The sequence below is a fragment of the Bos indicus x Bos taurus genome, chromosome 23 (genome assembly GCF_003369695.1).
Source record: "Bos indicus x Bos taurus breed Angus x Brahman F1 hybrid chromosome 23, Bos_hybrid_MaternalHap_v2.0, whole genome shotgun sequence".
NCBI lineage: Eukaryota > Metazoa > Chordata > Mammalia > Artiodactyla > Bovidae > Bos > Bos indicus x Bos taurus.
In genome coordinates, this window is record NC_040098.1 from 52533870 (window position 1) to 52560042 (window position 26173).

A 26173-nucleotide genomic window follows, 5' to 3' on the forward strand; every position below is an offset into this window, starting at 1 on the left:
GGCGTCGGATGAGGGGCTCCACGCGCGGCCCCAGGCCTGGCTCCTGCTCCACCACCCCCGCTCCCGAGCCTGGCCCCCGCTTCACTGCCCCCTCCCTGGGCCTGGCCCCGGCCCCACCGCCCCCACCCCGCCCACCCCGAGATGAGGTGAGGGCCTGCCTCTCAGGGAGAGGAGCAGGTGAAACGTGTCAGCACGCGGGACGGCGGGCTGGAGCATCGGGTGCTCTGCCGTTTTTGCTGTTCGTGAGGAAACGGTGTTGATGGAAAGTGACATTTGTCTACAGTGAATGCTAGGGACAGCAAAGCATGAAACCAGTAAGATCGGGCAACTGATGCTATGTCTGGGACTCCAAACAGTCGAGTCCCACCAACGCCTCACATTCATGTGACCAGGAGGAGCCTACGGGCGTGCTCAGCAGAGAGGCGGGCAGGGAGCGAGAGGACAGGCCCTCAGCTCCAGCCCCGGGGGGCTGTGGCTGTGATGAGAACACCCCTGCTCTCCAGGAGTAACTCACCTACCATCAGAGTTAGGGCATCTTTCGGCTGGCCTGTCTCCCGTGGAGCACAAGTCCTCCAATGCTAACTGCTGAGAAGCACTTGGGGATCCGGTAGGTCTGGGCAGGGCCTGAGCATCTAACGGGACCCCCAGGATGCCAGATGTGGGGGCTGCTGGCCCCTGGACCCCACTCTGAGCAGCAGAGCCTGGGCGATCACAGAACCTCAGGCCCAAGGTGGACCCGACAGTCGCCACATCCGAGCCATCGCCCCTTCTGACCGCGATCTTAGGTCACCTGGGACTTTACCCTCCCTGGCGGACTGGGCATTCTCTGCTCGAGGCCGAACCTGCTTTGGGTCCTTTCTGAACCTTGCATCCTGCCCCGCACAGTGGCAGACAGTTGGTAAATAAATCAACATTTTCATGAGTCGGTAACGGAAAACGAATATTTGAAAGTTGAGAGTTTGATTGTGTGTCTGTGTGTGTGGCATGCAGGGTGGGAATGAGGGCAGATTGCTGTAAAATGAAAAGCCTAGACTCTCTAGGTTTTTCCATGAGGACTGTCGTCCAGGGAGCACCTGCAACCGGCTTGGTTCCTTCTCTTTTTCTTTCTGCCCTCATGCCTCCAGCGATTGCTTAAGTGCTAGTTGAATTGAACAGACATTGGACTGAGTTTATTATCTGATAAATTGAGACAGAAGAAACTCTCTGCACACCCCGTTCCTGCCTCCAGTGACTTTGGATTGCTCTTGGGGAGACATAGAGTTCTGAACAGCTGGAGGCGTCCCTACCTGTTTTTTTTTTTCCAAAGTAGGAAAGAGATTGACCAAGAACTGATGGGGGTCTCCAGGGTACAAGAGCCAGGGGGTCCAGAACCCTGGTCTCTAGAGCGAGAGGAGAGCCAGGCTTTGATGGAAGTCTCCTGGGAGCCCAAGAAACATGTCAGTCATCTCTGAACTGATGGGGACTCGGTTCCACAGTTGTGTAGAAGTCAAGTTCTTCCAGCCACTTAATTTATATAGTAGTTCCCTTACCTCAAAACTTTTAATGGCAATCTGTCAAAAACAGCCTTGGAAATGGGAGAAAATCCAGGAGCCCATCTTTTGGAAAACACTTCACATGCTTTCCTGTAATACTTTGCCTTTAAAACATTTGGCCCTTGGATCCCGAGAGAAGGTGAAGGTTTGTAAACCCAAGACCAGCATCCCCGTTTGTAGTGGACTTTAGGTGATTATGCTTCCAGACTGTAGAAGGGGGAGCAAAAATTCCACCCATAGAATCACGTTCTATGTCAAAAATTCCATAGACTCATCTTCGGTGTCATTATTTTTTAATTCACCTGCATTTTCTTTCTTAACTACCAGACTTATATATTTGTTTTGCATGAAAACATTGTGCAGGAGACTAATTACATTCATTAGAAGAGATAAGGAACAGGAAGGCAGATGTGTTGGCGTTTTCATTTTAAATACAATGCTGGGAGCTGGAACATAAGTGAAAAAAAAAGCAAGAGGACATAAGAGAATATGCAGGCAAATGAGTCATCTGGATCATCTCCATGCCCTCTACTTCATTGTTAAAGAAGATAGTGCATGTTTCAAGAAAATTATCCATATTCTTTGGTGATTTGCAAATGTATCATGGGTCTCTTGTGTCAGGATTGAGTTTTTAAATACCCTTTTAATTCAAAATCCATATTGCTTTGAATAAACCTCCAAGGTTCTTATTAGAGTGAATACTGTAGAAACAGTGACTGCCCTTCGCTCCACAGTGGAGGTAACTTCACGTCTTTTTTCTAAAAATAGGTACGCTTTTTGTTTACATTTTCTTATGGAATAAAGTTTCACATTTTATTGACATTGTCTTAAACTCCAAAAGTTGTGGGGGATGAAATATATAAATTCTTATTTTTTTTAATGTGTAGTATTCATGCTAATAAAACCTAGCCACATGCGTAATCCAGGTCAGAGCAGCGCTCCTCGTGTGAGTGTGCGTCTGTGTGCAGTGCGTGTGTGTGAGTGTGGTATGTGCATCTGTGTGGGTATGTGTGTATCTATGTGAATGCCTGAGAGTGTGTGTATGTGTGTGTCTATGTGTGTATCTCTGTGCCTGTTTGTGTATATGTGTATCTGTGTGTCTGTGTCTGTGTGTGTATCTATGCGTCTGTGAGTGTCTGTGTGTATATATGTGTCTATGTGCATGTGTGTGCATGCGTGTGTGTGTGTGTGCCTGTGTGTGTACACGTGTGCATTTGGAGGAGGCTGTGTTCTCGGGGTTGTTGTCGGTGTTAAGTCTTGCCTCTCGCTTCCCTGTCCCCTTATTACTTATTAGGTAATAGGTAACGTGAAAAGGAAGTGCTTTTTTCTTGCACTTGAAGTGATGCATAAACCAAACAGGCCAATACTTGTCTTGACTAATTTTCTGTCATTAATCTTGTTAAATTTTGAGAGGAGAGTTGTAGAAACAGCCTGCAACCATGAGAAAACCACCGCATGCTGCTGTGGTGGGGGCGGCGTTTCGCCAGTGGAAATATTTATCATAGTTTGCGGTATGGTATCTATATTTTCAGTCAAAACAACAAGGGAAAACCTTATTATACGTTTAAAAAGAAACTCATTTCTAAACGCCTCCTGGCTGAGATAACAAGCATTTTGTGTTCGTGCACATTCTTCCCCTAATTAGGGATTGTTTCTTGGGGCGGGGGATGGGGCCGGGGGAGGCGGGGTGTGGGTTGGTGTGTGAGGCTTCTGGCCCCTGGGCTCGGAGGACGCAGAGGGGACTGCAGGCAGGTGGGGTTGGGGGTGTCCCAGGAGCAAGCCCATGTCCCGTGTCTGAGTCTCAGGGCCCCAGGAGCGAGCCCGTGTCCCGTGGCCGGGTGTCAGGGCCCCAGGAGCGAGCCCATGTCCCGTGGCCGGGTGTCAGGGTCCCAGGAGCGAGCCCGTGTCCCGTGGCCGGGTGTCAGAGCTCCAGGAGCGAGCCCGTGTCCGGGTGTCAGGGCCCCAGGAGCGAGCCCATGTCCCGTGGCCGGGTGTCAGGGTCCCAGGAGCGAGCCCGTGTCCCGTGGCCGGGTGTCAGGGCCCCAGGAGCGAGCCCGTGTCCCGTGGCCGGGTGTCAGAGCTCCAGGAGCGAGCCCGTGTCCGGGTGTCAGAGCCCCAGGAGCGAGCCCGTGTCCCGTGTCTGGGTGTCAGGGCCCCAGGAGCGAGCCCGTGTCCCGTGGCCGGGTGTCAGAGCTCCAGGAGCGAGCCCGTGTCCCGGTGTCAGGGCCCCAGGAGCGAGCCCGTGTCCCGTGGCCGGGTGTCAGGGCCCCAGGAGCGAGCCCGTGTCCCGTGGCCGGGTGTCAGGGCCCCAGGAGCGAGCCCATGTCCTGTGTCCGGGTGTCAGAGCCCCAGGAGCGAGCCCGTGTCCCATGGCTGGGTGTCAGGCCCCCAGGAGTGAGCCCGTGTCCCGTGTCCGGGTGTCAGGGCCCCAGGAGCGAGCCCGTGTCCAGGCGTCAGGGCCCCAGGAGCGAGCCCGTGTCCGGGTGTCAGGCCCCAGGGGCGAGCCCGTGTCCCGTGTCCGGGCGTCAGGGCCCCAGGAGTGAGCCCACGTCCGGGTGTCAGGGCCCCAGGAGCGAGCCCATGTCCAGGTGTCAGGCCCCAGGAGCGAGCCCATGTCCCATGTCTGGGTGTCAGGCCCCAGGGGCGAGCCCGTGTCCCGTGTCCGGGTGTCAGGGCCCCAGGGGCGAGCCCATGTCCGGGTGTCAGGCCCCAGGGGCAAGCCTGTGTCCCGTGTCTGGGTGTCAGGCCCCAGGGGCGAGCCCGTGTCTGGGTGTCAGGCCCCAGGGGTGAGCCCGTGTCCCATGTCCGGGTGTCAGGCCCCAGGGGCGAGCCCGTGTCCCTTGGCCAGGTGTCAGGCCCCAGGAGCGAGCCCGTGTCCCGTGGCCGGGTGTCAGGGCCCCAGGAGCGAGCCTGTGTCCCGTGTCCGGGTGTCAGGGCCCCAGGAGCGAGCCCGTGTCCCGTGGCCGGGTGTCAGAGCTCCAGGAGCGAGCCCGTGTCCGGGTGTCAGGGCCCCAGGAGCGAGCCCATGTCCCGTGGCCGGGTGTCAGGGCCCCAGGAGCGAGCCCATGTCCCGTGTCCGGGTGTCAGGGCCCCAGGAGCGAGCCCGTGTCCCATGGCCGGGTGTCAGGCCCCCAGGAGCGAGCCCGTGTCCCGTGTCCGGGTGTCAGGGCCCCAGGAGCGAGCCCGTGTCCGGGCGTCAGGGCCCCAGGAGCGAGCCCGTGTCCGGGTGTCAGGCCCCAGGGGCGAGCCCATGTCCCGTGTCCGGGCATCAGGGCCCCAGGAGCCAGCCCGTGTCTGGGTGTCAGGCCCCAGGGGCGAGCCCGTGTCCCGTGTCCGGGTGTCAGGGCCCCAGGAGCGAGCCCGTGTCCGGGCGTCAGGGCCCCAGGAGCGAGCCCGTGGCCGGGTGTCAGGGCCCCAGGAGCAAGCCCGTGTCCCGTGGCCGGGTGTCTGCTGTGAGCCCTCCTGTTGTATGTACTGAACCTTGACTGTCAAGTTGCTCTGTGGGAAAACCCCACCCTTCCAGTGCGTTGCTTCTGAGGAAGTTTCTTCACCTGTATGTTAGGGTTCTACTTGAGCGGAGTCAGGCGAAGGAACGTCCAGGGTCTGCCTTCTTTCTCTGGAAGGTTCCGCACGTTTGCGCATGTTTGGGGCCGCGCTGGCCCACGTCTCCTCTCAGCAGCCCCGCCCCGGAGCTCCAGCTCCCCGCGGTGGCCTGCGGCTGCCCTCTCTGACATTCACACCGTCTAGCCAAGTTGAGTGAACTCTCAGACGCTGAGGGGTGGAGATAGCGTCACTTGGCGTCTTCTGTGGAGCTGGGAGAGAAGTGGGCATGGGTTGGGCCCCTTGAGAACTTGGAGGAGACACTCTGAGCAGACCCGAGCCTCCTCCCGAAGTGTCCGTGTGGAGACTGGACCCTGCTTACCAGCCTCCACTCACTGCTGAGACGGAATCTCCTCACTTGAGAAAGCTAAGTCCTCATTTTATGTTTATATGAACTTCTGAGATACTTACGGTTTTAACCCATTTAAAAAAATAAACAAAATATAGCAGCTAAAGCGATATGAGCTTCGACTGAAGTGGCAGGTGTTTGAATGAGCAGTGCATGCAGCTCTGATGCTGTCTGCCTTGGAGGCCGGGGCAGCCCTCGCTAACTCTCACGGACGGTTGATGCAGTCCTCTGGATAGCAGGTCAGTTACTTTCTTTAACCAGGGATCCATCAGATCTCAGAGTGACTGCTGCCTCTGTAAGTTACCTGATGAAACGGGCTTTGACCTGAACACAGAGCAGGTGCTCCACCCACGTGCTCCCAGCATGTTTTCTTCTTCCTTTTTACTCTCAGAGCCAAACTCACCCAAAATAACCAAGACCGTTGCTTGCCCTTGAGAAGCGCAGGCTTTAATGCAGTGATAAGGAGAAGCCATTATTTACAAATCTATGCAAACAGATGTGGGTATCACGCAAGCCTGTTGTATCATCACTTCCGAAGTAACAGCGCGTGACCGAGATTGGAGTGCTGTCGGCAGGGAGGTGGAGTCACCGCTGGAGACGAGGCTGGGAGCTCCGAGGAGGAGGGCCCCATGTGGTGGAGAGGCCTGAGAACCGGCGCGGAGGCCGCTCAGTCGCCCAGCCGTGGCCGGGACCAGCCTGGCTGCTCCGGGCAGGTGGGCAGTGGTGGGGAGGGGCAAGAACCGGGGCTCCGCGCCTGTCTGCGGGGTCTCCGCTAGGAGACCTTCCCGGGGCCCTGCCCGGCCGTGGCTGCTCCTGCCGGGTGCCGCCTGGTCCTCTGGCCCCGCTGTTCTTCTGCTGCCCTGTGTGGCCGTCAGGCTAGAGGCCCCTGGAGGACAGAGACCTGGGCCCTCAGCCCTGGCTCAGCTCAGTGCCCGGCACGCAGGGCCCGTGGCGAGGACAAGGGGGTGGGGGGCAGACGAGCAATCTCGGCCGGGAGCGGAGGAGCTGCTGGGGACGCCCAGGGGCTCAAGGCTCTCCCCTCCCGATCACCACCCACCTGCCCATCAGGCCGCTGCCCAGGTGCTTCCTCGGTGCAGCTGCCCGCGGCGCACAGCAAGGCCTCCGGGGGTCTGAGTGTTCCTCCGCTCTCGGCTCACGCTGCGGGGGCTGCCCCTAGTCTCTCTCACTTCATCTCTTGAGCCACCTCATTCGGCCTCGAATGGACCACACGGGCCCTGTCCATGGAGCTAATCACCCCCGTCGGAGGTCCTGCAGATGAAGCTGACAGAGGACAGTGTGAAAGGAGACTGTTCTCCATTTAATAGTTGCCAGTGATACTCGTGAGAGTTCCTTCAACGCAAGGAGATCCAACCAGTCCATCCCAAAGGAGATCAGTCCTGAATACTCATTGGAAGGACTGATGCTGAAGCTGAAGCCCCAATACTTTGGCCACCTGATGTGAAGAGCTGACTCATTGGAAAAGACCCTGATGCTGGGAAGGATTGGGGGCAGGAGGAGAGGGGACGACAGAGGATGAGATGGTTGGATGGCATCACCGACTCGACGGACAAGAGTTTGAGTGGACTCCGGGAGTTGGTGATGGACAGGGAGGCCTGGGGTGCTGCAGACCATGGGGTCACAAAGAGTTGGACTCGACTGAGACTGAACTGAGCTGAGTGATGCTGGTGATGAGGGATGCAGAGGAGATGCTGATAATTACCCCCGCCCCCTGGCAGAGGACGCCTGCAGTGGGGGAGGGGACGGAGGGGAAGCTGCTCGCTCTCCTCTCACGTTCCCCAGTGGCCTCCGCTCCCCACTCGGCCCCCAGACGCCTCCCCCCATGCAGGCCGCAGACCGTGCGCCTGGGTGCCACACCCAGCCTGGTGTGGAAGCCCCGGGGATGAGTCCCATGGCAGCCCTCTTCCGGAACCCAGGCACGAGGGTTAAAGTTTAGCCCTTGTGTTGTGGTTGGTTATTGGTTCACAAGGCGTGGCAGCGGGAGCCAGAGTCAGTGGCAGTGACCCTGGCTGAGGGGTAGAGGGGAGACTCTGCAAGGGCCCTGGGAGCCCCCTTCGCGCCCCGAAGCCCCCCGGGCGCTGCCCTCCGGAATCCCGCTTCCCCCGTCCGCATCTGGCACGGACGCTCCATGGACCAGAGGCTCCAGCTGCCGCCTCCGTGCGCACAGACCACCGTCCCTGCCTCCTCTGCCTTCAGCTCCTTCCCCAGCATCGAGGCCGTCCCAGTCCTCCCACCGAGAGGCCCTTCCTCCTGTGCCGGCTCGCAGAGGCGCAGGGCCCAGCTCTCCTCGTGCGGCGTCCCCGCCGGGCCCACCCTTCGCTCGCTCTCCGTGCCCCCGGGAGCCCATCCAGCCTGGGCCGTCTGGGGTCTGCCTCTGCCCTGCCCGTGTCTGCCACCTCTTCCTGGGAGCCCGTCCGCCGCGTCACTGGCCTTTCCCTTCTGTGACTCCAGGCTGTGCTCTGCTCCACTTGCGGCTTCTGTCCTGGCCTGTTGCTCAGGACGAGGCTCCGTCCCTTGCACCCCGCATCCCGCGCTCCCCCCCCCCATCTCTCAGAGCCGTGACAGACACGTCGCAGCGTCAGGACGGGCCCCGTGTGCGCTCCAGGGGCCCCTGGCACCCACTCGTCATAGACCGACGGTCGTGTTTCTCTGTATTTGCCCCGTTTCCCGTAGGACCGTCCCTCGCCTGCCCCATCAGCCCCGGGTCCCCCGGGCGTGTCGCCTGGAGCGGCCCCTCTGCCACCTTGTCACCTGACCCCGCCTGGACAGGTGGACACTTGGCAGCCCCTATTTTCCGACATCTTTTTAAAACCTCATGGTTTGGTTTCCTGAGACCAGAGCATCTGAAAGCATGTCTCTTCTGTCATCGGCATGAATGAGGGGTCGGCGTTCATTTCTTGGTTGGAAACAGCCTTCTTTCAGGACTTGGAAGGCACTGCTTCCAGAGGCCGAGCCCACCCCCGACCCCGTCCCATGTTCTGAAACCCTGTGCCGTGGGCCGCTAGTCCCACCTGGCGTCTGGGTACTCGGTGGGGCCCTTTCTGTCTGGAAATGTCTGTTCTTCTGCTCTGATCCATTTTCTTCATTTATATGAAGACAATTATTTCCTTCACTCTCTTTCTGGAAATCCTATTATACTGACCTCTTGAGGCCATCTTCTGATTTTATCTTCCTTTTTCATATCTATGTCTTTTTGCTCTACTTTCTGATAAATTACCTCAATTTTGTCTTCAAAATCTTTTCTTGAATTCTTCTGGATTTTTTCCAATCCCTGCATCTTTTGTTTTCAAATCGTCCTTATTTTATACAGTGTCTTATTTTTGCCCCCTGGGACCATGTCACTGTGCGGCTCTTCTCGGGGGCGCCTGGAACCTGTCCGTCTGTTCTCCTCTCACTTACCTCCCGCTTGTTCAGTCGCCTCCAAGTTGCTCTGTTTCAGTTTGCCTCTTGTGATCTCTTGTCTCCATATGTGTGGTTTTCCTCACGTGTCTGGCAAGCCTTAGTGTTTGGCTCATATTTGAAAGTGGGGGCCTAAAAGCTGGTTGGGGTTTCTAGGACCTAGAGCTCAGGGGCTCCTGGTCACTCTGGGGGCTCTGAAGGGCTGTTTGCTTGGAGAATGGAGCCCAGAGGGTGTCCCTAGCTTCCCCGCCAGAAGGGGCCAGCCTGACCTCCACCTCACTCCTAGAAAGAGGTACCCTGACCCCCACACCCCCTGGGGGCCAAAGGTGCCCAGAGCTCAGGTCCAGCCCACCTATGTGCTCTCTGCGTGGGGACCCCGCCTCGGGGGCGCAGGGCCGTCCCTCCTGCCACCATCACAGGAATGCTGAGCCTGCCGCCTGGTAATGTGGCCCCGGGGGTCTGGGCCCCAGCCTGCTTCTGGAGGAACCGAGCCCCTCCGTCCTGAGCACCTGGGGCTGCCCGGCTCCACCTACCCACTGCCCACTCGTGAGCCTGTTTTCGGGGCTCCTCCCCCGTCCTTCATGCTCGTCTGTCTGCTTGATGCAGGTCATCTCTTCTCTCCACGGTCCAGCCCTTGTAGACTGACCCATGTCTGCAGGTGGGTCGGGAAGGACGAGAAGAGGGTGCAGCCAGCCTCCCGTCCAGAGCTGCTGCCTCTCCCAAGCCACCCGGGGCCTCTGCTGCCGACCTCCTGGCCCCACCCACCCCGCTCCAGCAGCGCTTCCTGCAGGGACCCCTGTAGGTTCTGGGGGTCCCTGCTCGCTTCACCCCGCCTGCTCCTCAGAGGGGCTCCTGGGTAGGGAGGTGTGAGCTGCCCCTCGTCTCGCCATGTGGCACTCAGATCTGTTCTCAGTGCTGTCTTGGGCTCTTAGCGCTCCTTAGGAGCCAGCAGTTGACCTCACCGTTCAAGTCTGCGGGATCCCACATGGTGAGCGCCATCCCAGCGAGCAGGATGCGCTCCTGCCGACCAGCGGGATCCTCACTCCCCACCAGCCGCGCACAGGCCCGCTCTGCGCAGAGTCACCTGTTAGGGCGGGTCTGCCCTTGCGTCTCGCTGGTGAATGCTGCGCTCCGTGTACTGTTGCAGCCCAAGGCTTCCTGGCCTTTGGCCGAAGCTTCTGCCTCTGCCTGGAGCAGACCAGAAAGTGGCTCTGTGGCTCCGTCCTGCTCTGAGCCCTTCGCTCCTAGCCGTGGCCACGGACGCCCCTCCAGGCCGGCCGGCAGCATGGGGCAGAGGAGACCTCCGTGTGGGCAGCTCACCCTGCAGGCGCCCGAGGTGCCTGCTTGGTTCTGCCAGGCAGGCCCTTCCCCAGCTGCTCCCACTTCAGCCGCTGCAACAAGTGCTGATGTTGGCCCAGGACCACAGCGCAGCCCAGCGAGCCCATGTTGTCGGGGAAGGTCACCCTAAGCCCGCTGTTGGCCCGCCGGTGTGGACGGAACCGGATGCCCGCCGTCAGCCCACCGGTGTGGACGGCATCGGATGCCCGCCGTTGGCCCGCTGGTGTGGACGGAACCGGATGCCCTCCCAGGGCTGAGGCTGAGGATGTGTCCCTGACTCGTCCCCTGGACCCGGCGGACGACTGGTCTGCATGCCAGAACCCCAGCAAGGCCTGTGTTCTCCTGTTCTCCAAGGATGTTTCTACTGTTCTAAATGGTAGTTTAAAAAAAAAAAAAAAAGATGGTATTGGGAAAGAGAAGGAGGAAGAATATGTACCAGAGCCTTAGCTTATGGCAAAGTCTGAGACAGTCCGTTTCTAGCTCTGTAGAAAAAGTCCCCCAGCCCCTGGTCCAGACACGCGGGGGTGGTGTCGTGCATGCCCGTGTTCCCGCTTGAGCGTGGCCCGCGCACGTTACGTGTGGGTGAGCACTTGCTGAGATGCGTCAGGAAGGAACGTGAGCTTGCTTCTCTTTGCGAGTGTGAAATGTGAACAAAAATAAAACTAAAACATGCTCGTGAGGAACAACTGTCCTTTCGTTGACTAGAAACGCTCCCACAGAGAGGGCCCGCGGAAACGACGACGTTAGAGCTACATAGGCGATCTTTGGGAACCTTGACTTCACCAGCTGCCCTCCCGTGCTGTGGACGCTGGCTGAGGGCTGAGGCTTGGTCTGCAGCTGCCCTCCCGTGCTGTGGATGCCGGCTGAGGGCTGAGGCTTGGTCTGCAGCTGCCCTCCCGTGCTGTGGATGCCGGCTGAGGCTTGGTCTGCAGCTGCCCTCCCGAGCTGTGGATGCCGGCTGAGGGCCGAGGCTTGGTCTCCAACCACCTGGGGTCCCAGGCTTCCCTTCTCACGGCACCTTTAGGCTAAAGCTTGTCCAGGTGAGTGTTCCAAAGGCTTAGCTCTGAGCCTGCCAAGTAAGTCTAGGCAAGGGTAAGAAAATAAACCAAATAAGTAAATAGCCAAACACCCTTTCTTGAGTCAGTTAATCAATAGAAAATTCATGGAAAATGCCAGTTCGTTCAACATAATCTGCTGTAACTCTCTGTGTGTTGTGGGATGTTTTTCATATTTGCCTTTAGTCTGTGGGCAAGCCCAGCGTACTCACAAACTGATTATTTCTCCAACGATGAAATGTGATCCCCGTGCTGTCAGAAAGTGATTTAAACACAGAATCTCCGGATGGTCGATCAGAAATAAAGCTTGTGATGCCGCTTTATGTCTCTGATACCCGACCTCTGTCCAGAATACAACTGCGATCAACGTTTGCTGTCCATCTTCAACGACACCTATAAGGCGCGTGGCCCAGTGGCCAGTGTGATACTCTGGTCTTCCCTCCAAGCCCCCTGTGGCTGGTCGGGGGCACAGGACTGCCCTGTAATAGGACTCTTTGCCCGCCGATAGAGCAAAGACCTGAGATCAAGTATTGGAGTCAAACGTTACCCTGCAACGTATTCCCTTCTTTGCCAAAAAGTTTCATTTGTGAAAATAATTAAAATTATATAGTATGTTTTTGTTGTTAGAGTATTGGTTTGTGGAAATGCAGAGGTCAGCTCTAAGCCAGAGTCTTTGTTTCTGTAAAAGTGAGAATGTAAAATCGAACTCCAGCGAGAAGCCAATGTTGAAACGCGTACACTTGCGTCCTGGACTCGTGACAGTGGGGGCTGTGCCTGGGACCCTGAAGGGTGGGCGACTGTGGGTGTTTACAGAGTCCACAGAGCCTCGCGGCTGAGTAAGAGGAGGAGAGGCTGGCAGACCCTTTCTTAGCAGGAAGTGACCGAGTCGTTACAGTTTTTGGAGATTTGTCACTGGGATTTGTCACTGGGGCCTGTGGCTGCCTGGGTACAGCAAGGTGACTGGTATGTAATACCGGGATGATGTGAACAGTTAATTAGGACATGAAATTTGTTCCAAATTGGAATGCGTTAAAATTACAATAAATACACCTAAAACTCAAAAAAAAAAAAAAAGGGGGCGGGGGAGACAGAAGCAATTACTTCATAATAATTGACTTTATCAAGGATAGTCTAAAGAAGCACAGTCTTTGAGAGCCCTGAAAATTGCTGAATTCCTTATTCTGGCTAATCTCTTCACTGAGGTCTCACTTCTGACTGTCTCTAAAGAGGCGGGGCAAGCCCTGACTTTTGAAATGGATCTGGGAAGGCCCTAAGGCTGCGGGTTAGCGTTGGCCTGCACTCCTGAGTTAACGCGCTTCCATGCTCCGCCGGGCACCCTGGCCAGTGCTCCCAAGCAACCAGGTGCTGATGACTAAGTCTTTATCTCCTTTCCAGGTGGGAAGGGAAGAATGAAAACGAAGTGGGCAGATGTAAAGAGACCGGCAAAATTCACGTGACTGTGGACCTCAAGTACTACCGGCCCACTGAAGTGGTAAGACTCTCGGCCGTGTCTTCACTGGCCACTCCTGGGAGGTCGTCCCTGGACGTCACGGCCAGGCTGCCCAGCCCCGCGCTGGGCAGTCTGCCACCCTAGCGCCTTACCCAGACCAGAGCCCTGGGAGGCGAATTTGGGGTGCTATTCTTGGCACAGGATGCACTGCTGTATAAAGGAGAGCGGGGGGTAGCTCATACCCGGGGAAGGGTTGGTTTCAGAAATGGAGACTCCGGTCAAAGGCAGGCCCGTCAAGGTTAGGCCTGCTTGATGGCTGAGTCCTAGAACCTGCGGGATGTCCGCCTTCCCAGTGCCCCGTGACCTGCAGGGTCTGGAGGCCCCAGTGCACACGCACCCACACACGTTCACAAACACACTCACATGCACTCTCACACACACTCATATGTACACGCATGCACTCACACACACAGTCAAATGTACTGAGTCACATACACACGCACTCACTTGCATACACATGTACTCAAACACTCGCATGAACAGATGCACACAACCACATGTATTCACACTGTCACACACGTGCACACACACACACACATGCACACACAGTCACACACACATGCACACACACAAACCTGAGCCATGTGAGCCTTTTTGAGCCTCAGCTCAAGTATAGTCGTGGGTGTGAAGCCTTTTCTGGCCAGTGTACTAACCATCACTGAGCTTCCAATTTTTTCTCTTGGATCTACAGTATACGCTCTACATACTATATTATAACATGTATAACAGCTTGTTATACTCATTTCTTTACATGTTTTTCTCCAAACTGTGAACTCTTTGAGGAGGACTCTCTTCCTATCTCAGACGATAACAAACTCGGTATAGGTGCTGGTTGGCAGGTGGGTGGGTGGATGGTGCGTGGTCTCTGCTTGCAGGGGCTCCTGTAAACTCGGCGTCAGTGCTGGTTGGCGGGTGGGTGGGTGGATGGTGCGTGGTCTCTGCGCGCAGGGGCTCCTGTAAACTCGGCGTCGGTGCCGGTTGGTGGGTGGGTGGGTGGATGGTGCGTGGTCTCTGCGCGCAGGGGCTCCTGTAAACTCAGCATCGGTGCCAGTTGGTGGGTGGGTGGGTGGATGGTGCGTGGTCCCTGCGTGCAGGGGCTCCTGTAAACTCGGCGTCGGTGCCGGTTGGTGGGTAGGTGGGTGGATGGTGCGTGGTCTCTGCGCGCAGGGGCTCCTGTAAACTCGGCGTCGGTGCCGGTTGGTGGGTGGGTGGGTGGATAGTGCGTGGTCTCTGCGTGCAGGGGCTCCTGTAAACTCGGCATCGGTGCCGGTTGGCGGGTGGGTGGGTGGATGGTGCGTGGTCTCTGCGCGCAGGGGCTCCTGTAAACTCGGCGTCGGTGCCAGTTGGTGGGTGGGTGGGTGGATGGTGCGTGGTCCCTGCGTGCAGGGGCTCCTGTAAACTCGGCGTCGGTGCCGGTTGGCGGGTGGGTGGGTGGATAGTGCGTGGTCTCTGCGTGCAGGGGCTCCTGTAAACTCGGCATCGGTGCCGGTTGGTGGGTGGGTGGGTGGATGGTGCGTGGTCCCTGCGTGCAGGGGCTCCTGTCTGGAGAAGCAGCCGGTTGGTGTCAGGGCGCAGCGCCCCGCTTCCCCCACTGTGTAAGAATTCCTGGCTGGGTGTTGCCACTTAAACATGGGCCACCTTCACTCAGGCCGAAACTCAGTGTTTTAAAGGGACGGACCTGGGGAGATAGAAAGCAGCGTCTTGAGAGAGGTGTTCAAATGTGGTGGTTCCCAAACGAAATGTGTGTTAACTGTGAACACGTTACCCTGGAACCTGTTCGACCTGTGTTTTGAACCAAATTCCTGCCTGCCGCGCCACCTTTCTGAGGTCAGGAAAGCCCCGCGAAGGAAGATTGAAAGTGAACGTGTCTCCGGTGATCACCCGTCAGACGGTCTTGTTTCAGACAAAGGAGAGGCGGCGTTGCCCGTCCACTTGGGCGGGACAGCGAGGAGAGGAAGTGTGCAGGGCTGTCCGGCCGGGCGGGGCGCCTCTGACGGCGGCGAACAATGGCGCGCTGTGCCGGGGAGTGGGTGTGCCGGCAGGGGATGTGCGCCGGGAGGGGCCGGGGCAGCCCTGCTGACGCAGCAGGGGGCCCTGCCCTGGAGCCCACACCCGCCGCCCCCCCGGCCCAGAGACGCCGCAGGCTGGCGTATCTCTGGAGCCTAAACGGGCAGCCTGTGTCCCAGCTTGCGCCGAGAGTTGTCATCTCACAGTGGGAGTGGACGGGGCCAGCCCTCCGCCTGTGACACCGTCACCCCGGGCCTTCTTTCCGAAGCCAGGGGGCCGTTACCAGCAGCTTGGCTGTCAGCCTCACCTGGGGACCCTGGGGCTTGGTGGGGACATGGCACGAGAGAGCCGAGGAGCCTAGGGCTCACGAGTCGGTTTTCGAAGCCCCCGTGGGCCATCTTTCCTGCCGAAGCTCCGCGTCAGTCCGTCCTTTTGTTCCCGCGGACGCCGTGGTGGGACCTGCTCTGCAGGTCTGTCCACAGAGGGCGTCTGAGCCTGAGGGCGCCACCAGGCTCCGTGGGCTCCTCTCGCCCATCTGTCGCCCCCAGGCCCCCGTTACTGCTGCGGGAGCCTGTCCTCCCCGCCCCACTCAGGGCTCCGTGGGGCATGTGCAGTGAGGCTCAACTTTTCACCTCATTCCTCAGCACAGCAGCTTTCCCAGAACCGAGCAGTCTGACAGGCTGAGGCAGAGCTGCCCCGGGCGCAGTGTTCCTCCAGGTGAAAGGGGACCAGACCCACAGCCGCCGGCGCGAGCTTGCACTTGGGTCTGGGCCCTGACCAGCAGCCGGGGGGGTCGCTGGGACGAGGCCTGAGAAGCACTGGGCGTGGGGGCCGTGGAGCCCCCCGGGGCCGGCGGCGGCCTGCCTTGTCTGTGGTCAGGTCCATCTTCGGGGGCCACAGGCTCCTCCCTCCTCAGGTTCTAGAAAAGCTCCTTCCCCTGGCCACTTTGTCCTGTGTCTTCAGCACCTCGCACACCTCAGAGCTAACCGCAGAACTAGATCATCTTAGGGTCCATTGCTTCCAGAGAGACTGCCAGGGGGAAATGCCAGACAGGAAACAAGGGGGCAGGCTGTCAGGACACGGCAGGCCCCAGAACAGCAGCGTCCGCAAGGAAGACTAACGGGAGGCACAGATCTGTGTCATTTTGTGAATAAGATTCAGACCAAGGAAGGCTGTTTACCCAGCAGAGCCCAGCATGAGCCCCAGGGAGCCCACCAGCAGTTCTGTGTGGAGCAGAACTCCCAGCCGGGGACCTTCCCCTGTTGATCTCACCGCGGCGGGCTCCTTGGTCCCGCTCCCGCTCTGCATGGAAGTCCTGAAAGTGTGTGTCTGAGCTCAGGATGCTGGCGTCCACTTAGAGCTGAGCGGAGTCCTGTTCTGGGTCTCTCGGTGGACACCCCTGGGCTTCCCCTGAATGTTTAGTTGTTTGCCTCGGGTGGTGAACTTGATTCTGGAAACTGGGCTTTACATTTCCCAGGGTTGATGACCGCCCTGTGAAGACTGGGCTCCCCTCCTCTGCTGGTCTCTCTGGGTGCATGCTACGCGGAGCCCTGGCGATGGGCGTCCGTGCCCCGGAAGAAGCAGTGTTGGGCTGCAGGCCAGGCGGCCTGAGTTCAAAAACTGCCCATCACGGACAGGCGACCTCGAGCCTGCTACTCCTCCGTGCGTCTGTCTGCCTGTCTTTAAAAATGGAGTTAATCGTCAAGCTTCTTTCAAAGAATTGTTGTGGAAGTAATAATCAGTTCCACAAACCGCCCATTAGAACAGTGGTGCCCAGCACAACACCCAGCACTGATGCTGTTAGTGTTAGTCATTCTTTCAGCAAATATTTGCCAAACCCTGTGTTAGACCCTAAGAATCGAGCATGGACGACACACACACCCCATCGCCATGGGGAGTGTAGGTGGGAATAACAGGTCAGTTACTCAAGCCGACTGCCTTTTGAAAGACAGACTGACATTGCTGAAGGATTGTGCATGTTAACTGCTAACAAGTCAGTGACGTGATACAATCAAGGCCTCTAGCAAACGTTTTACTATGTGCTTTGATTTCTTTATTCTTTATTTATTTTGATTTTTATCCTTTCTGACCCTGTCTCTGAAAATTCAATAGCGATTCAGGGATATAGAATTATCATGTAAATATGAGAAAATTAACATTGATTTATTACTTAATTTAAAATAATAACAAAGACGTTTTCTTTTTGTCTGAAAATTTTTAACTTGGGAAACTCACAAAGATTGGATTAAGAAGTATTCATCCCAACGTGGCAATTGTTAATCACACCAAATGGTCAGTTCACTTAAAAGCTAAGATTTTCTTTTTTTCAGTGAAACAAACAAACCAAAAACTGCCTTTTTTTTTTTTTTTTTTCTGGAGAGCACTTTAAGAAATGTCATGGGAAATGCATTCACAGACCAAATTTGAAAGCACCTATTTTTCATGAAAAAATATCTTTAAACCCCACTGACGATGGAGCTGGATTTTCCTCCCTGTCCTGTTTGTCTCTAACATGGACTTTTCTTGATGTGGTATTTCCAACATCCGCCACTGTGACTGGCTTTTGCTTTATTTACCTAGATACATTATGTTATTCCATTCTTTATAGATATTAGAAAAAAGTCCTGAGTTAAAATCTAGATCTGGGAAAGCAGTAACTTCAAAGAAGGCAAAGCCAGTTAAAACAACACCTTCCTTCAGCAGAAACATGTGGCCTGTTTCTAATCAAATTACCACACGCTTGTCGAGTTGTCCCCTCTGCAAACTTTTCCTAATATTTTTCTGTAAATGATGTTAAGTTAAATGGCCCATAATTGCTTGTTCTATCTCGTAGCCCTGTTTAGAATAATGCAGGGTAACACTTTCCAGACCTCAGGAATCTGATCTGTCATCAGAGGACTTGTATAAATACCAGTTAGACCTTCGCCCAGATCCACCCCGGGCCGCAGCGGGGGTCTTGAAAAGGCCCCTCTTCCCCGAGTCTGTGCTCCCGCCCCGGCAGGAAGCGGGACCCTGCCTTCCCCGTGGCTCCGTCTTCCCCAGCCCCCCTGGAGGCCCCCCATCGCTCAGTCCTGGTCCTCTGACCCCCAGGGCCCTCATCCCCCACTGCCGCCCTCCTGCCCTTTGTGGGGCCGGGGAAGAGGAAGCTGGCCTGGCGGACGAAGGGCGAGCCCCGTCTCTGCCAGGACCAGAAGAGGAGCTGCTGGGCTCCCGGCTCAGCGTCCGCCCTCTCGTAACCGCCAGGTGCAGTGGCGTGGATGCTGTCAGCAGTGCGTCGCTTCGGACGGAGCTTCCTCTTTGTAATTACTCCCTGACCTTCTCACCACTCGTGTTTATAAGGAGTTCATGTCTCGGAACCACTGTTTACGTACTTAAGCCGCCCTCCCAGGCTCCGCCCTCCCAGGCTCCGCCCCCTAAGCTTTGTGTCCCTCCTTAACCGCGCTGCCCCTCTGCCCCTCTCCTTCCAGGGACGGACCCACGAGGGCCGTGCACCTCGCTGTCTGCACTCGAGTCTCAGCCGGACTGCCGCCTGGCCTCCTCCGTGCAGGACCCCCGGGCAGGGGACACTCCTCCTGAAGCCTGAGCTCCTCCCTGGCTGCCCAGCCCTCAAGAGTGTTTGTATCTAATGAAATAGTAGTTGTGCCCCGACCACAGTGCCCCCGACTTCCTCCTGTTGCTCCTTGAAGGGTTCATGATTAGACCTGGATCAGAACGGTGCCATTCAGCTTTGGGGGGAAGAAGGTACAGATTTTAGAGGAACCCCTATTGGTGTAACGAATGGTCAACCTGCATTAGGAATGCTGGTCTGCACGTTCCTAACGCATGACAGGTTTCCCAGGTAAGTCAGAAGTGTCCGCCTCCTAAACCTGGTGTAAGAACGCCTAAACTAAGGAACAGGTCAGCACCCAGCCGCTGAGAGGCTCTGCAGCTTTTAGGGTTCACTATAGGGATCCCTCAGGCTTAGGGGCGTGGGGTAGCTCCTCCTACCCGTCGCCCCTGGCCTCGGGCTTGGGGCGTGGGGTATCTTCTCCCGGCCGCCGCCCCTGACCTCGGCCCGAGGCCAGGGGCGGCGGCCGGGAGGACCAACCCCACGTCCAAGGAGCCGTGGCTGCGAGGGCACAAGAGGGCCTAGAGGAGCTATCCCACATTGAAGGTCAGGAAGGGCAACGGTGAGGACATACCCCTCGTCCAACGTAAGGAGCAATGGCTGCGCTTTGCTGGAGCAGCCATGAAGAGATACCCCACGCCCAAGGTAAGAGAAACCCAAGTAAGACGGTAGGTGTTGCAAGAGGCCATCAGAGGGCAAACACACTGAAACCATACTCACAGAAAACTAGTCAATCTAATCACACTAGGACCACAGCCTTGTCTAACTCAATGAAACTAAGCCATGCCCGTGGGGCAGGTCATGGTGGAGAGATCTGACAGAATGTGGTTCCCTGGAGAAGGGAATGGCAAACCACTCCAGTATTCTCGCCTTGAGAACCCCATGAACAGTATGAAAAGGCAAAATGATAGGATACTGAAAGAGAAATTCCCCAGGTCAGTAGATGCCCAACATGCTACTGGAGATCAGTCGAGAAATAACTCCAGAAAGAATGAAGGGATGGAGCCGAAGCAAAAAGAATACCCAGCTGTGGATGTGACTGGTGATAGAAGCAAGGTCCGATGCTGTAAAGAGCAATATTGCATAGGAACCTGGAATGTCAGGTCCATGAATCAAGGCAAATTGGAAGTGGTCAAACACGAGATGGCGAGAGTGAATGTCGACACTCTAGGAATCAGCGAACTGAAATGGACTGGAATGGGTGAATTTAATTCAGATGACCATTATATCTACTACTACGGGCAGGAATCCCTCAGAAGAAATGGAGTAGCCATCATGGTCAACAAAAGAGTCTGAAATGCAGTACTTGTATGCAATCTCAAAAACAACAGAATGATCTCTGTTCGTCTCCAGGGCAAACCGTTCAATATCACAGTAATCCAAGTCTATGCCCCAACCAGTAACGCTGAAGAAGCTGAAGTTGAATGGTTTTATGAAGACCTGCAAGACCTTTAAGAACTAACACCCAAAAAAGATGTCCTTTTCATTATAGGGGACTGGAATGCAAAAGTAGGAAGTCAAGAAACACCTGGAGTAACAGGCAAATTTGGTCTTGGAATACAGAATGAAGCAGGGCAAAGACTAATAGAGTTTTGCCAAGAAAATGCACTGGTCATAACAAACACCCTCTTCCAACAACACAAGAGAAGACTCTATACATGGACATCACCAGATGGTCAACACCGAAATCAGATTGATTATATTCTTTGCAGCCAAAGATGGAGAAGCTCTATACAGTCAGCAAAAACAAGACCAGGAGCTGACTGTGGCTCAGACCATGAACTCCTTATTGCCAAATTCAGACTGAAAGTGAAGAAAGTAGGGAAAACCACTAGACCATTCAGGTATGACCTAAATCAAATCCCTTATGATTATACAGTGGAAGTGAGAAATAGATTTAAGGGCCTAGGTCTGATAGACAGAGTGCCTGATGAACTATGGAATGAGGTTCGTGACATTGTACAGGAGACAGGGATCAAGACCATTCCCATAGAAAAGAAATGCAAAAAAGCAAAATGGCTGTCTGGGGAGGCCTTACAAATAGCTGTGAAAAGAAGAGAAGCAAAAAGCAAAGGAGAAAAGGAAAGATATAAACATCTGAATGCAGAGTTCCAAAGAATGGCAAGAAGAGATAAGAAAGCCTTCTTCAGCGATCAATGCAAAGAAATAGAGGAAAACAACAGAATGGGAAAGACTAGGGATCTCGTCAAGAAAATCAGAGATACCAAAGGAACATTTCATGCAAAGATGAGCTCGATAAAGGACAGAAATGGTATGGACCTAACAGAAGCAGAAGATATTAAGAAGAGATGGCAAGAATACATAGAAGAACTGTACAAAAAAGATCTTCACGACCCAGTTAATCACGATGGTATGATCACTGGCCTAGAGCCAGACATCCTGGAATGTGAAGTAAAGTGGGCCTTAGAAAGCATCAGTACGAACAAAGCTAGTGGAGGTGATGGAATTCCAGTTGAGCTATTCCAAATCCTGAAAGATGATGCTGTGAAAGTGCTGCATTCAATATGCCAGCAAATTTGGAAAACGCAGCAGTGACCACAGGACTGGAAAAGGTCAGCTTTCATTCCAATCCCAAAGAAAGGCAATGCCAAAGAATGCTCAAACCACCGCACAATTGCACTCATCTCACACGCTAGTAAAGTAATGCCCAAAATTCTCCTGGCCAGGCTTCGGCAATATGTGAATCGTGAACTTCCTGATATTCAAGCTGGTTTTAGAAAAGGCGGAGGAACCAGAGGTCAAATTGCCAACATCCACTGGATCATGGAAAAAGCAAGAGAGCTCCAGAAAAACATCTATTTCTGCTTTATTGACTATGCCAAAGCCTTTGACTGTGTGGATCACAATAAACTGTGGAAAATTCTGAAAGAGATGGGAATACCAGACCACCTGATCTGCCTCTTGAGAAATTTGTATGCAGGTCAGGAAGCAACAGTTAGAACTGGACATGGAACAACAGACTGGTTCCAAATAGGAAAAGGAGTTCGTCAAGGCTGTATATTGTCACCCTGTTTATTTAACTTATATGCAGAGTACATCATGAGAAACACTGGACTGGAAGAAACACAATCTGGAATCAAGATTGCCGGGAGAAATATCAATAACCTCAGATATGCAGATGACACCACCCTTATGGCAGAAAGTGAAGAAGAACTAAAAAGCCTCTTGATGAAAGTGAAAGAGGAGAGTGACAAAGTTGGCTTAAAGCTTAACATTCAGAAAACAAAGATCATGGCATCCGGTCCCACCACTTCATGGGATATAGATGGGGAAACAGTGGAAACAGTGTCAGACTTTGTTTTTCTGGGCTCCAAAATCACTACAGATGGTGACTGCAGCCATGAAATTAAAAGATGCTTACTCCTTGGAAGGAAGGTTATGACCAACCTAGATAGGATATTCAAAAGCAGAGACATTACTTTGCCAACAAAGGTTTGTCTAGTCAAGGCTATGGTTTTTCCTGTGGTCATGTATGGATGTGAGAGTTGGACTGTGAAGAAGGCTGAGCGCTGAAGAATTAATGCTTTTGAACTGTGGTGTTGGAGAAGACTCTTGAGAGTCCCCTTGGCCTGCAAGGAGATCCAACCAGTCCATTCTGAAGGAGATCAGCCCTGGGATTTCTTTGGAAGGAATGATGCTAAAGCTGAAACTCCAGTAGTTTGGCCACCTCATGGGAAGAGTTGACTCATTGGAAAAGACTCTGATGCTGGGAGGGATTGGGGGCAGGAGGAGAAGAGGATGACAGAGGATGAGATGGCTGGATGGCATCACTGACTTGATGGACGTGAGTCTGAGTGAACTCCGGGAGTTGGTGATGGACAGGGAGGCCTGGTGTGCTGCGATTCATGGGGTCGCAAAGAGTCGGACACGACTGAGCGACTGATCTGATCTGATATTATATGATAGGGATCCCTTAGTGCACTCGCCACATCCACACCTTCAGCTTCTCAGTAGACGTAGCAGCACATGTAGAGTGGACTGTCTCTGTCCGACTGAGGCCTTAGAGGTTTCATCCTGAAGCCACGCTCACTGGATCCCTGCCGTGGAAGCGAGTCCTCGCCGCCCATGAGGAATGTCCAGGCAGATGAAGCAGGGTCTTCGGCCGTAGACAAGGGGATGGAGTGGAAGCTAGTCCAGAGCAGGCCAGCGAGGTGCTTGCTGGACTGGGGGGTGGCAGCCAGACAGTGGCAGGTGCCAGGACTTCACAAACAGAGATCGCGGGGCCAGAGCAGGTGGGACGGTGCCACAGGACAGGCAGCACATGAGGGCGTGCGGTGCAGGAGGGGGACCTCACCCCATCGGGATTCCCCGAGGACCCAGGCACTCCGTTCGTGGGGCAGGTGCAGGGCGCTGAGCTCTGGCACGATTTCAGGTCCTTGAGCTGGCGCTGGGCCTAGGGGCCTGCTGTGGAGGGGGGTTTGGGGCCTGATGTGCACGAGGAGCGTTGAGTGGCATTTAGAGGAGGGGGTCGTGAGCAAGAGTTGGTCCCCTGCAGGCAGGCATCTGTGGGTGCAGGAGGTCAGTCTTAGAAACCCAGCTGAGGAAGCATTTGTGTCCAAGGTCCAGGAGATCAGACTCTTCAGAGGGATAAAGGGCTGATGCCAAAGAGCTGACGTGAGCTGGCAGGCAGTGCCCACCCCCAGTCCAGGCAGACTGAATTTCAGGGTTGAGCAGAGACCTACTTTCAAACTGATGTGCCTGCGAGGTGGGATGCAGAGCGTTTAGTTCCTGAGGATGAAAGGCTCGTCTAAGTATAAGGTGCTTCGCACCGCCTGTTATCGCTTTTATTACTGTCATCATGGTTAATTATCACTGTCAGCATTGTCGTGTACGCCCGTGGAGTCATTAGTTATCAGAGGCCATCTCAAAGGCTTCTTTGAGCCATCGGCTCCTGAGGTTTCCTGTAGTGTGTGCCTGGTTCTGTTGCCCGACGGCTTAGGGCAGAAACAGTCACGCTCTCCTTCACTGCCCACACTGCTTCTGGACCGATGGTCCTGGGGAAAGATGAGTTTCTACTCTGATTCTCTTCTTCTCCGTGCCAGGCCCTGGGGCCCAGCATGTTCCACGGCCACCCCCGGAACTGCAGCCTTGCCGGCAGGCTGGAAGTCAGCTGCCACAGGAGATGCTGGGCAGCCATCCACCACCTTCCTGTCACCCGCCCCACCCGCTCCCGCAGAAACCGGTCCCTGCGCACATCTTGGGCCCGACACCACTCCCAGCCTGGAAGCTGCATGGGCTGCTGCGCTCCTGCAGCAGATCAAACAGTGCACACACTTGTTCCCTTGTGGTTCCAGGCTCAGAAGCCTGAATAAAGTCACGGCGTTCACAGAGCTGTGCTCCTTCCAGGGGCTTCAGGGTCTGGGTGTTCTGGAAGAAAACACTGAGTTGATCATGTGGAACCATTGCTGGGTCACAGCGTTTTCTGTTGTTTGGGAAACACATTGTTAATCACTTTGAGGAGAAAGAAGAAATGGAAGATTCTAGTTAGCTGTCAGTTGAAAGTTTGATCATGCACACCCTTGAAAACACAGTGAACACAGATGTGGGCCACCGCGGGCGAGGCCAGACTGCATGTGCGGTGTTTCTGAGGGACAGCAGGCGGGGGCCAAGATCAAGGGGCGATTGTGGCTTTACAGAGAGGCCCAGAGGGCATCCTGGAGCAGGGATCACTTCCTCCCACGTGGAGACGCTGGCGCCTGGGGCCCTCCCAGACCCCCACAGCAAGTGCTCTGCCAGCGGGCAGCGCTCAACCCTCCTCCCCTCACGCCTCGCCCTCTTCTCCCTGCACTTGGACTCTCTTCCATCCTGTTCCTGCTGTCGTGAGCCTCAAAACCGTGTCATCCTTAAGCCCCACTGAGTCCCTCTTCCTCTGAGACCCTCCTTTGACAAGGTCATCTGACCACTGGCCAGTCGCTGCGGGGTGACCGCTTGCAGTGTCTTCCTCTCCGTGACCAATTTTGATGAAAATTTCAGTCAGATGCATTGGACTGGGCTTTGGATAGACTCTCTGAAGCAAGTTCCCAGACACAGTTCTCATTAATGCCGTGTTTCCCAGATGAAGAGGAGTGGCCTCACTGAAGATGGCTCTCTTGCTAAAAATGTTAACTTGCAATGACAGAGTGAAGAAACCAGAATTCTAAGGACTCATGGATCAGACGACAGCGAGACGAAGAGAGAGCGAGCGTGTGGATTAGAAAGAACAGTTGTGATTCCCTGTGAGGTCCTTGTGCTGTTGCCACACACCGAGGTGAGAGAGGAGCCCTTGTCACACGTCTCCTCACCTGTGGACGTGGCGTGTTTGTCCGGGGGTGTGCAGCCTGCCCTGGCTCCTCGGTGGACAGAGCGTGCATGTCCACAGACCTGGTGTGCTTGTCCGGGGGTGTGCAGCCTGCCCTGGCCCCTTAGTGGACGCAGTGTGCACGTCCATGGCCGTGGAGCCTGCCCTGGCTTGTCCCCGGGCACGTGGTTTGTGTGTCCGTGGCCGTGCAGTCTGCCCTGGCCCCTCGGTGGACGCAGCGTGCACGTCCGTGGCCGTGGAGCCTGCCCTGGCCCCTCGGTGGGCGCAGCGTGCACGTCCGTGGCCGTGCAGCCTGCCCTGGCCCCTCGGTGGACGCAGCGTGCACGTCCGTGGCCGTGGAGCCTGCCCTGGCCCCTCGGTGGACGCAGCGTGCACGTCCGTGGCCGTGGAGCCTGCCCTGGCCCCTCGGTGGACGCAGCGTGCACGTCCGTGGCCGTGGAGCCTGCCCTGGCCCCTCGGTGGACGCAGCGTGCACGTCCGTGGCCGTGGAGCCTGCCCTGGCCCCTCGGTGGGCGCAGCGTGCACGTCCGTGGCCGTGGAGCCTGCCCTGGCCCCTCGGTGGGCGCAGCGTGCACGTCCGTGGCCGTGCAGCCTGCCCTGGCCCCTCGGTGGGCGCAGCGTGCACGTCCGTGGCCGTGCAGCCTGCCCTGGCCCCTCGGTGGGCGCAGCGTGCACGTCCGTGGCCGTGGAGCCTGCCCTGGCTTGTCCCCGGGCACGTGGTTTGTGTGTCCGTGGCCGTGGAGCCGGTCCTTGGGTTGGTGGCTGTGACTCGCTCTCTTTGTGAATCAGCCCCTCCCAGCTGCCCTGCAGATGCAGTGGGTGCTGCCACTCTGGCCTCGTGTCCGCCCCCGCTGCTCAGGGAGGCCTTGGGAAGAGACGTGAGAAGACAGCCCAGGGTGGGCAGTGAGAGCCTGGCCCCGTCGCCACGTGGGCCCAGCCGCCCCTCGCCGATCCCGAGGGAGTAAGGACAGCTCCACCGGAATCTGTCTGTGAGAGCAGGGCACTCATCCCTTCGGGACAGCAGGGGCTGAGGCCGCCGTTCTGATTGTGGATTTCTCTATTTGTTTATCAAAAGGCCGTCACTGTCATGTCTGGCTGAGTGTGAAGCACAGCTGCTGCCTGTCCATTGAGAGCGTCCAGAGCTATCACCTTCCTCCCACCCAGCCACCTCACACCCAGGCCGGGGTGCTGAGAAGCCTCATGTTCACAGCCTTACTGCTCTGGAATAAACACAGATCCTGGGCTTCCCAGGTGGCTCAGTGGTGAAGAATTCACCTGCCAATACAGGAGATGCAGGAGGCTTGGGTTTGATCCCTGGGTCAGGAAGAGCCCCTGGAGGAGGAAATGGCAAACCACCCCAGTATTCTTGCCTGGAGAATCCCATGGACAGAGGAGCCTGGCTGGCTGCAGTCCATGGGGTCACAAAGAGTCGGATACGA

At 55.9% G+C, this 26173-nt stretch overlaps 1 protein-coding gene across 2 annotated transcripts in view; it reads left to right on the top strand.

Annotated features, from left to right (window-relative positions):
- The window catches only part of GMDS (GDP-mannose 4,6-dehydratase), a 436237-nt gene that overhangs the window by 366475 nt on the left and 43589 nt on the right, over nucleotides 1–26173 (top strand). Inside the window, exons 9-10 of one of the 2 annotated variants that reach the window (XM_027523951.1) lie at nucleotides 12687–12783; nucleotides 18276–18456. In XM_027523951.1, coding sequence (XP_027379752.1) covers nucleotides 12687–12783; nucleotides 18276–18434 — 256 coding nt within the window. In that variant the 3' untranslated portion in view covers nucleotides 18435–18456. Of the gene's footprint in view, nucleotides 1–12686; nucleotides 12784–18275; nucleotides 18457–26173 lie in introns of those variants that run through there. The other variant, XM_027523952.1, reaches the window with a different exon arrangement.